The sequence below is a fragment of the Coptis chinensis genome, chromosome 3, assembly GCF_015680905.1.
Source record: "Coptis chinensis isolate HL-2020 chromosome 3, ASM1568090v1, whole genome shotgun sequence".
Lineage (NCBI taxonomy): Eukaryota > Viridiplantae > Streptophyta > Magnoliopsida > Ranunculales > Ranunculaceae > Coptis > Coptis chinensis.
The window spans coordinates 92,009,315-92,020,875 of NC_141458.1; the positions used below are offsets into that span (position 1 = coordinate 92,009,315).

General features: G+C 35.3%; 1 protein-coding gene and 2 long non-coding RNA genes across 4 annotated transcripts; 1 reads left to right on the plus strand and 2 right to left on the minus strand.

The window, feature by feature from the left end:
• Positions 1–5,705: 5,705 nt before the first annotated feature.
• On the minus strand, positions 5,706–6,322 carry LOC147511643 (uncharacterized). The gene is made up of 3 exons (XR_015217043.1): positions 6,173–6,322; positions 5,963–6,058; positions 5,706–5,824 (listed from the first exon to the last, which is right to left on the minus strand). It is a non-coding gene; the product is annotated as an uncharacterized LOC147511643 (long non-coding RNA).
• Positions 6,323–7,046: 724 nt separating this feature from the next.
• On the plus strand, positions 7,047–8,542 carry LOC147511644 (subtilisin-like protease SBT4.9). Of its 2 annotated transcripts, XM_086599400.1 has the most exons (3): positions 7,047–7,207; positions 7,448–8,154; positions 8,247–8,542. In XM_086599400.1, exons 2-3 carry the CDS (start codon positions 7,660–7,662, stop codon positions 8,319–8,321), a joined length of 570 nt encoding a protein of 189 aa, XP_086455526.1. In that variant the 5' UTR covers positions 7,047–7,207; positions 7,448–7,659; the 3' UTR covers positions 8,322–8,542. The 2 variants fall into 2 exon arrangements, with proteins under 2 accessions (XP_086455526.1, XP_086455525.1); XM_086599399.1 differs by having other exon boundaries at positions 7,047–8,154.
• Positions 8,543–8,946: 404 nt separating this feature from the next.
• Positions 8,947–10,444, minus strand: LOC147511645 (uncharacterized). The gene is made up of 3 exons (XR_015217044.1): positions 9,974–10,444; positions 9,793–9,882; positions 8,947–9,252 (listed from the first exon to the last, which is right to left on the minus strand). It is a non-coding gene; the product is annotated as an uncharacterized LOC147511645 (long non-coding RNA).
• Between the last annotated feature and the right edge of the window lie 1,117 nt (positions 10,445–11,561).

Sequence of the window (11,561 nt, forward strand, 5' to 3'; positions counted from 1 at the left end):
TTAATAGTAATCTTATACAAGTAGTTGAATACATATTTGAGGAGCTTCCAAATCTCAAGAAAATGGTTTCAAATTCACGATCCTTCAAAGTCTACTCCTTAAAGATTGTAAAAGGGGATGATTTTTGGTTTATTATGTGTTTGCCGCTGAAAAATTACCCTTAGCTTCTAAACTTCATAATGGCTCTTAATCTGGCTTGGGTACTTATTGTTTGTCTTTAATAATGAGTGATTGATATGGTGGTCTTACTTACAAGTAGACTGGATTTGTAGGGATTTTTTCAATGTTTCTCTATGATTGGTAGCTTGAATGGTGTATTTAGTAGATAATATTTTGTTACTTACAGATCTAATCAATAATGTTATTTATGTTACATTTCATTTCCAACTAACCATTGCCATATTTCAGGTTGTGAGGTTGACTCTAATGATTATCAGGATTGACTGATTATGATTTTAGTTTATGATCCACGACTTGGAATATATCAATTAAATATCTATTAATTGCTTCCAGGGGTGACAAAATTTGCAAGAATAAAATTAGGTTGGTTTTTAACACTAGATCCATGAGAAGGTGGAGCTATATAGTAGGTAGAGCTATTATATCAATTTTAAGTCCATTTAGCATTTGTGTTTATGATAGAGTATACTTTATTTTTGTTGTTTTAATTCTTTTGAAGATTGTGAACTGTAGTTGATTGGTTTAGGAGTTCTGCTAGGTAAAAATGGCAAGGAGTGATTTACAATAAGGAAAGCAGCTCTTTGGAGGTGGGGAAGAAGGAAGATAAAACTTGAATTCCCTCACCGAAGAACCCCCATGGTTTGCTTCGTTGAAATCTCCATCAACTTACAATTATTAGATAAAAGTTGGCAACTTAGTTCAGGTTTTATGTGCTTAGTTATTCGTTGACATATCCCAATCTAATTAAATTTTCTTACATTTCAAGCAGATTTCTCAGCATATTATTCTTCATCGTCGTAGAAAAATCGTTGGTTTACACTAACAACCGGCTATGTAAGCAAATCAACACACCTTATGCCAATGGGGAGACAAATCCTTGGATGTGGCAGGTATCTAGATTACAACTCTGTCTTGATATTTACATTCACAAATTAATTTTTCGACCACATAATCTTTTCACATGATTAAATGTATATATACCATAATAAAGGCTACATGAAATATTCAAGGTAATCCATGTACTTTGTATTCAAGTATTCAACTTACATATGAGCAGTAGCATTGTATTTCAAACAAATCTCCCTTAGTAATATGCTCCTCAACTAACACCATTACAGTTTTTTTTTCTTTTACATTTTTAGTTAGTATTAAAGAGTAAATTAAACTAAGTTTTAACTATATTCCTCCAGCAAGTGCAGGTGATTATGATTTCAGTAGGTAAGCCATTTGTGTTTAAAATCATTATAGTCATACATCATCTGACCTTCTCCTACAGTAATAAAACTTTAGAAATTTAGTTGTCCTTCAAGTAAAATTTTTCTAAACTATCAGAGAAATTTTGCAAATAGTAATAAATTTTAAAGACTGAAAGTTAATCACAGTCTTTCTTCTTTACATCATTAACTCTCCCATCTCTTTCTTTTGTGAGGGTCTTCCATTTTCCATATATCGTCCACCTCTAATATTATTATTATTATTATTATTATTTATTTTTTAAGCTTTGCTTTGATATTTTATTTGTCCATTTTCCTATTTGATTATTTTTTTGTTTAAGTTATTGAATAACTTTTGAATCTATTGCCCATGTCACTTTGGTTTTTTTATATTATGATGGAATTGACTTGAATATCATTTACCTTTTTTGGAAGTTTGACATGAACCATCTCTTGCTAAATTTCGTTGTATTTACTTTGGGGGTTGTTTGTGTTCTGTTGTTTGTAGATCCAGCAGATTTGGGAGGTTCCAGGGTATTAATTGTGTTATTGCTGGTAAAAATCTTTATCTGATGTTCAGCTGTAACACTGGAGATGAAATGGGAATGCACATGGTCTCTAAAGGTGTTCAAAATGTAATGGACTTTCTTCAGAATGATTTCCCTGACATGGAAGTCATCAATATCTCCGTTTAGATGCCACTCACTTTTTAATTTGGCAAATGTAATTGCCATTCTTGATTAACAAATTAAATGTCGGTGGATGTATTTTTTATTTGATATTTGGTTTTAAATTGGCAAGGAATTTATGTTCAAACAAGAGGCTATGAACTGGATTGGATTGAAATGTTGAGGGCAGTTTTTTGTTTGTGAAGCTAGTATCAAAGTAGATGTGGTGAAGAAACCAAACAAACATTTTTTTTTTTTTTTGTTTTAAGGAGTCTATTTTCCATGTTTGTTTCAGTGGGATGATTTCTCGTTGTTGCTCTTCCTAAAGAACATCGTCATCATCATCTTGCACATGCCCAATAACTTGGTGGTCATTAACCAGATACACCCTTTTAATTATTAGATTCATATGCTTATTTTCATATATTGGGTATTGAACTTTTTACTGTAATGCATTTTGGGTATTGTTTTCAATTTAAATTGGATATATTGGATAATTGAAGTATAGGTTTTGTGTTAATGAATTGATTTTAATGAGCATTTTAAAGATGGGTTTAACATTGAATTAAATTAATTGAGCTGACTGGATGATTCTGTAACACTATATAGAATTAGTTCATCGCAATCTAATTGAAGCCAATGTGTTTGGATTTTATTTTCCTCTGTTGGATTTTCTTCTTATTGTATAATTTTGTCTGAGCACTGAGAGAAGTTTGGCTCGAGGTCTGTGAATCCCAATTTAAGAAGACTTTGGGCTTTAAAATGAGTAGATATCAATACATATATTATTTATTCAAGTGGACTTTGGATTTTTGAGTCATTATTAGCTATCAACTGTCAATGTAGCAAGTCCGGCCACAGTATGTGATCGGAGATAGGATTTAAAATCTATGTGGGCAGCAAAGCATCAATAAAGTCTATATGTTCAAACTCTCTTAAGAAAATTCAAAATCTCAAAGGGCTAGAGGACGCACCATGGTACTGCAGAAGCTTGCTTGCAGCCCATAAAAATATCTATAGGCCGGGATCAAACTCTCAAATACAACCATGTGTACCGAGAAGTAAATGGTGCACCCGATGTAATGGCTAGCTTATCTCATTCCATAAAGGTTCTCATGAATGTACTATTCCTCCACTGGATAAAAGTCTAATTGATATTGTAACAAACAAAATTAATCGAATGATTTACATCAGGTTTTAATGCAAGCGAGGATTTGCCTAACCCTATTATTATTATTATTATTATTATTATTATTATTATTATTATTATTATTATTATATATATATATATATATATATATATATATATATATATATATATATATATATATATATATATATACATCTTAGAAGTACATACTTATTTTAAGTTAAAATAAGTATGTAAGTAAAACTTCACTTAGACAATGAATTCAAATGTAATATTTTGTAGATATGATATATTCACCATAAAGATCATCTCCACAAAAATTCAGCTCATTTAGAAACCTCTAACCTAGATAAAAATTGAGGTCATTTTTAAGAAAAAATCTAACGGTTAAGAAATGTTGAGGTTTTGCAATCATATATATATATATATATATACAGCCCCGCTCTTAGACGGACGTCACTTTACGGACTTTACTTAAAAACCGAAATTTCCAAATATAATCTCGCAAAGGGTTTTCTCAAAACTCTCTCACTCGCTCCCTCTCTCCAACTTCTTTTTTTTCAGAGACAGAGTTGACAGAAAGTAGAAAAGAATCCAAGTAAAGATTTCAGTTTCAACACTGAAATCCCAGCAAAAGAATAATTACGTTTTCTTAGTCACATACTCATATTCGTTTCAATCTCCTCAGATCTCCTTCGTTTTTCGTTTAATGCTAGGAGATCTACTATGACGAATTCACTCATTCGAATAGGTACCATTGAAGGGGATTTGGTTAAAAGAGCTTTAGCCACTTTGATTCGACCTTCATCACATCATCAAAGAAGAAGAGTAGCTTTTCAACCAGGAGTTGAAACTACGAGTGACAGGGAGGATTTGGAAAGAATAGTAGTTGAGTCATCCTCATGTTGTCTTGGTAGTAAAGTTCTTTTAGATGTAATTTTTGTCTTCTTTTCATGTATTTTTTTTCAAGTGCTAGAAGGCAAACTCTCTTTGCTTGAGCTTGCAAAATATACATGAGCGAGAACTGAGAAGAAATTATATTTACCAGGGAGGAGTTAATGTTTGATGACATTTTCTGATGTACTTTCTAGTGTTACTTGAAGAGTTGGTTTTTTTTTCGTTAAACCAATACTTTTCATTCATGAACTAATATGATTATAGTAAGCACACAAGCCAAAACAGGTTATAGGGAACAAATAACATAACTTGAAAACAGCCAACTTAAAGACTTGGCTTGAAGCTATATAATAGAACTTTGAACCTTTTCGGAGTCAAAGGTTATATAGAGTTTGTATGTTTTGATATTCTCTTCATGAGATTTGGCTTGGTGAGTTAGGTCTTGGGGACATCTTTTGCAATGCAGAGAAACATGTTTCTGGCTTATGTGGATCATTAATGGGTCGTTACTTTTACAGTTATCATAAAGAAATGGTATTTCAATTTGTTAATTCTCATGATTAATTTATGGGATGCTAATTAGTCTTGGTGATTGGGTTGAACTGCTAATTAGTTTTGCAATTAGGTTCCTAGAACAGGTTAAGCAGGTAGAAGTGCCGCAATTTAAATAATGAATGCCAGTTTCCACATTCTAGAGGATTTTCTGTTACAGCACTTGAGGCAAATTTGGAGAACATTCAATCTGAACTTCTGAAGGACTTGAGACCCCTTGGAGAAATGAGACCTCTTTGAGCTGCGGCTTTGTCATAAAGTGGCGGTTCGCTAATGTCTTGCAAAGACCGTGATAAGAGCACTGAGCTAAAATTTAGAGTGAAAAATAACAAATAAGAATTCATTGGAAAATGATGTCTTCTAGACCAGCAAATATCTATCTCATACCATATGGCTTCACAAAGAAGTAGTTTTACATATCAGAGATCTAGCTCTCTCGAGTGATATTTAAATGAAATAGCACAATACAAAATCAAACCTTTTCTTCTTATTGATATATTTTAAGGACAACACTTTACTCAACCACTCCAATCAGCCATGGAGGTGAAGACCCAAACAAAATATTACGCACATCGTGCTTTGTAAGCATTCCATCCTTGAAGACGGTACTCTCGAGCAGTCTCAACTGGGTTAGTGGCCTTTATGATCCCCCGACCAACAATTATGATGTCACTGCGTCTATCTTTGATAACCTGAAGAGAACATTGAACCAACACCCGCAAGTCATTTTACTAGGCATCGACATCGACAAAGAAGATTTGGACATGGAGTGATTTCACAAATCTCATTTGCTCCGCTTATCATTAGTTTTTTCCCTTTAGATTATACGCCATAAATGTACAATGTCTAAGTTACCAGCAAAGCTCATTTCTGCCAGAAAGAAACTGTGCAAAGTTACCAGCGGAGCTCATTTCTGCAAGCAGAAGCAAACCACTACCACGAGGCAACCCCTACATAGTACCAAAAGTTATAAACATGGCATACAATGTGCATATCAAGAGTCTGCATAAATAAAACGGCACAATCATATATTTAACACAATACAATTAATTTTTAAATTTATGCCTTCAGTTTTAGACCATCCACAATGCCAGGTCCAGATATAATATGTGCATTCACTATGTCAGCCCAATCCAATATGCGAAAGATGCCTCTGCAAGCAGCTAACAACATCAAGTAAAAAATAAAAGTATCAAGCATCTAACTCCTTCAAAAAAGAATCGTAGATACAAGCCTAACAACTAGATAATACACAAGTATGTCTATTTATAAAAAAATATATTTTCTGCCACAGTTTCTACTTGGAAAAGTGTCCTTTCATCTTTGATCTCCTCTTTTGTTCATCTCTTCATCTTCAATTGCTTGGACTTGGTAGATGTATCTCCGGCTGGGGAAAACTGGGAGAACAGAAAAGATTAAGGGTTCGAAGAAATAATACAAACGAACCTATTTCTTCTATATCATAAAGATTCAATATGGTTGAAAAGCTGGTTGAAATAATACAAACGAACCTGGTTGAAAAGCTGCTCTTCTTCTTTGATGATGTGATGAAGGTCGAATCAAAGCGGCTAAAGCTCTTTTAACCAAATCCTCTTCAACAGTACCAATTCGAACGAGTGAATTTGTCATAGCAGATCTCCTAGCATTAAACGAAAAACGAAGGAGATTTGAGGAGATTGAAACGAATATGAGTATGCGACTAAGAAAATGTAATTATTTTTTTGCTGGTGTTGAAACTAAAATCTTTACTGGGATTCTTTTCTACTTTCTGTTAACTCTCTGTCTCTAAAAAAACCAGAAGTTGGAGAGAGAATAGGAGAGAGGGAGCGAGTGATAGAGTTTGGAGAAACCCTTCACGAGATTATATTTGGAAATTTTAGTTTTTAACTAAAGTCCGTAAATGGACGTCTGTCTAGGAGCGGGGCTATATATATATATAAAGATGTATATATAAAGGAAAAGCACAAATCCAGTTGGAGAAAGTCGAAAGGGCTATATAATAATCAACATAGATGACAACTTGATCAAGGTAGATGACTATATTTGAAGTCACTGGACTTCAATGTACTTGCAAAAAATTGTTTTTAGTGCTATTAATCTTAATCGTTGGTTTGGGTTTTCATTTCCTACTTTTATTGAAAGCGTATGACATTCTGTTGTAGTTAGTGGCATTTTGTTGTAGTTAGAGAAGTTTGTACGTGTATAATCATCTTTTACTTTTCACGAATATGTGAAGGTATATCAAATTTTTAACTCTTTCTGATCATTTCATTGAGACGGACATCCGTAAAACCCGTAAAACGGACTTAATTAAAAAGTGAAATATCACTCGAAATATACTTTAAAAATCGGGATCCTATTTTAGAAAACCCCAAACCTCACTTCTATTCCCTCTATTCTCTCTCAATATTACTGCGACTCTCTCCCTCCTGGTACTCTCTTTCTCTATAAAAGAGTTTCTCTTTTCTCTCTTTCTCATCTTATAAGTCTAAACCAAAAAAATTGACCGGCTTTACCTATACAAGCTTTGCGAATCTCAATTACATGTAAGTTTAGTTTTTTTTTTTGCTAACATCAATATCCATTATTGCATCTTCAAAGAAACCAACTGTTCATCATTGTTTGTGCTTGCTTTAGTAGTTACCAGTTTCAAGTTCACACATTAGTGAGTCTTTGCGGGTTATGCCAGTAGCTTGGTTACATAGTTCAATATTGAAAATAGTGATGGGTTTCGATCACCACCATTGTGTATATATTGTTCTCTATTTATTGTGATGGTGGCTCAGGGAAATTGAAGACAGAATGTATTGACTGGTGGGTCGAGGATCTCTCAGTTTTGGGGATTGATTTCTATTAGAGAGTGATATCTGCGTTAAGAAGATCAGGTGTTCATCCTGACAGCATTATTACGTCTTTAATGCATTATGCTCAGACGTCACTGGAGGGTATTGGAAAAAATGAAGTTTAGGATCAAACAAAGATAAACCCACAATGCGGAATGGCTCAAAATGAACCCAAGGTGATTATGGAAATTCTTGTAAGTCTTCTTCCATCAGAGAAAAGCACTTCCATTCCTCTGAATTTTCTCTTTGGAAATCAAGTTACTAATGTGAGCTTCTTCGGATTGGCTCAAGGCAATGCAAGAGGGACAGTTCCCTCGGCAGGGATTGCAGTTTACAAAGTCTGTTGGGAAGAAGGATGTGATGCACAAGATATTTTGTCTGCTTTTGATGATGCTATTAGTGTTAGTGTGGACATACTTTCAGTCTCATTAGGCGGAGAGAAGTCAGATGACTATTTGATTGATCCAATCGCCATCGGTGCATTCCATGCCATGCAGAATGGGATCCTCACCTCACAATCTGCTGTAAATAATGGTCCTGAACAAGGATCAGTTTCGAGCATTGCTCCTTGGATCCTAAGTGTTGCAACGAGCAACACTGATCGGAAAATCATAGATAAAGTTATCCTCGGTGACAACACCACTTTAGTGGTGAGAATGACTCGTTGCATTTAAGTATACGTAGTTCTAGTTTTTTCAATTGTTACTATATTGTTTGGTCGTTTGTTTTTCTGTTTGGTTAGGCTGGGAGAATGGAAAACCGAAGTTGGCAGTGGCAGTGGCAGTGGCAGTGGGTGGCAGTGACAATGGCATGGTAGTGGCAACGGTAATGACATGGTAGTAGCAAGTTGAGTATTCTGGATGCTCAACTTGAGTGGGGGAAGTATTAAGTTGGTATCGTTGGTAGTATTTGGAAGTTGGCAGTATTGGTAACATTTGGATTTCCATTGGTCTGTCCATAGAGAATAAGGCATTGTAAATTTCTTCAGTAGACATGTCTTCAGTAATATATTTTCAGTTTTAGTAATGATTGGATGAATATGATGTTGGTACGTTCTCATCTAAGTCAGGATTTGAAGTAGTAAAAACTTTTTTTTAAAAAGTCAATAATATAATTTCCTATATCTTCTCAAGAGTAAAGCCAGGTATCACTTTCATCTGTTAAAAAGTTGTTTTTGTATAATAATCAAGTTGTCAGAAAATTTATGACTTGTTATTATTTTTAGCTAATAATCAAGTGTGTAACAAAAATCGCACTAGCAACAAAGACTACTGGCAAAGACAGTTTGAAGCCCATCTTGTACTAACTGCTAGAATAATGTTGAAGTATATATATCAAATTCAGAATGGATATGATACATTTGCAGCACTTGAATGCAGAATGGATATCAAATCAAATGGGCTTCTTCAATGATGTTTGGACAAATAAAAACTAGAGTTGCGAGACCAGTAAATTTAATGTCTCAATTTCCTTTCCGAGATCAATCTGTTTTCAAACACTTCAAAAGCTCTCATGAACACAAGAAATAGAAGTTTCACTCATCTAGGATGACACACAACACCATCCCCACAACTACCAAAGAATAACCTTTTTAGGCAGACTTGCTCCAAGTATAGAACCCGCACTGCCATCTGGACTAGAAAACGATCATTCTGAGCAACATGATTACAGGCCTCTTGAGAATGCTTCTGGCAGTCAATGAACTTGCATAGCTTCTTACACTCGTTTTCAGTTAGCATTGGATGAGCCTGAAAAGAGAGTTACAAGAGATTTCTGTTCATATTGAAAATGCACTAGGTGTTAGGACTTAGACCAAGGTCCATGATTTTGAGGGAGCCATTTCTGTATATATCTCAAGTCTCAACCCTGATCCCTGAATCAAGCGAGATAGTTCTCATTCATCCACAAAAATCAAATGTCTCCTATAAAAAGGAAAGTAGATTTCCTACAACCAGAGTTCAGAGACACGACTTAACCAACAACGCATTGGAAATGGGCTTGTCCAGTGTTCAAAAGCATTGTAGCAAATATTGCTGAAAGGAATTGGATGTGAGGGACATAATACGCTAGTAACGACAAAATGATCAAGAGAGGATGCAGAACGATGTGAAATACTCCACCATTTGGTAGTTCACACCAGAGACATCCAGAAAATGAACTTGCAAATTAATATGATTCATGATCCTAAAAATCCACAGAACATCTTGCTTATAACGAGATCTACTAGTCTTCTGAGTTATACAGAGGTTAATTGTATATAACATAAACAAAAGAGTTGGGTGAGTTACCAGCACGTAATGAAGGAATAAGTAAGTCATCAAGCAAAACCATCTCTAACCGGAAACCAATCCTCCTTTCTAGCTCAAGCTTGCATGCAACTGTAGCAACAACCGTGATCGCCAATCTCAGCATTCTAAAGAGAAAATTCAGCGGAATGGAAGTGCTTTTCTCTGCTGGAAGAAGACTTACAAGAATTTCCAGAATCACCTTGGGTTCATTTTGAGCCATTCCGCATTGTAGGTTTATCTTTGTTTGATCCCTGTTTCGACCCCCACCTACGTGGCAAGCGTCCATTAGTAGGGGTCTCTATTTTATTCGTTTAAACGACAGGGCTAAAGCCTAATTTGCAATACCATTGATCTATATACAGGCACATTAACTCATGTGTCTAAGGCTGAACCTTAGCCATATGACTTGCCACTAATGTACATTGATTTATGTCCAGATTCATTTCTTATCAAAGAGATAATTATCAGTTGAGAGTTATATTCAATCACAATTACTTAAGCTACAAGAATACTAGAGCTACAAGGAGTCTCCACTCTACCTATATAAATATCAAACTATTTTTCATAAAGAACTACGTTCTTGAAACTTGATCCCATCGATAATTTGGGTACGTAGGCAACCGCAAGGTACAGTCTCATCATTCTCCCGATCACCATCTGTAGAGAAAATCATTTCTCTCGCGGTCGAGATACGCCAGCCCAGAGAGAAGCGCGACTTCGGCGCCACTACTCCGATGTTTTAACTCAAAGCAGCGCCAGCTCATGGCTTTAATAATAGGCGCCGGCCAGAGTAGTAAGGCGCCCAGCCTTCGGTCTTTTTGCGGGCCTCGCTTCACAAGAACGCGATTTTTGGTTTTGGTATAAAAACAAAATCAGTTTTTGGAAAACCTAACTTTTCCAAAACCAAGAAAAGAGAGTGATTACAAGAGAACAATTCTTTGTGAGTTGAGTGTTCATTCTTTGTGAGTGAATTGAGAGAGACTTGTAATCTGTTACTCGGACATCTATTAAAGCTTGGAACTTGCGGTGTGGATGGATGGCAAATTGCGAACCACGATATATCTCGTCTTGTGGTTTGTTCTTCTTTTACATTGATTGTTTTATTTCATATGCTTGTTATTTGATATTGAGAAGTGTTGGGATATTGCTTGGAGGGTGTTGAAGTCTTGTCTATTGAGAAAGATCAATCTTTGTGTAGGATTGATCCGTTTGGTGTGGGTAACGTTGTTTCCATGATTAATTATTCACAACAATTGGTATCGGAGCGTAGGTATACGACCTAGGATTTTGAGTTTAGTACTAAAAATTTGTGTAGACAAGGTGTTCGATTAAATTCCGAGGTGAAATTGTTTCTTTTGGGTTATTGTGTGTAACTTGAAAGATGGCTCCCAAGATGTCAAACGCAAGGTTTGAAGTAGAGAAGTTTAATGGGAAGAATAACTTTGGGATTTGGCAAGTCCAAGTAAAGGACATCCTTATCCAACAAGGTTTGCCAAGGCCTTGAAGGGATTAAATCTAAGGCGAAAGTATGAGCAATGATGATTGGGAAGAGTTCGATCTTCAGGCTTGTTCATCAATCCGGTTATGTCTTGCTAATGAGGTCATGTATAGTGTGATGGGAGAAAATACGCCGCCGCGGTATTTGGCTCAAAACTAGATCTATGTATATGACAAAGAGCATGACGAACAAGATGTACCTTAAGAAGCGTCTTTATCGGTACATGATGGTCGATGGTTCAACGATGCAAGAGCACGTTAGTGAGTTCCGT

Excerpts from the sequence above, each read along its gene's own strand:
- LOC147511644 (XM_086599399.1), top strand. The coding sequence starts at position 7,660 with ATGGCTCAAAATGAACCCAAGGTGATTATGGAAATTCTTGTAAGTCTT. Across the intron at positions 8,155-8,246 it reads GTGACAACACCACTTTAGTG|GCTGGGAGAATGGAAAACCG; the intron begins GTGAGAATGACT and ends CTGTTTGGTTAG.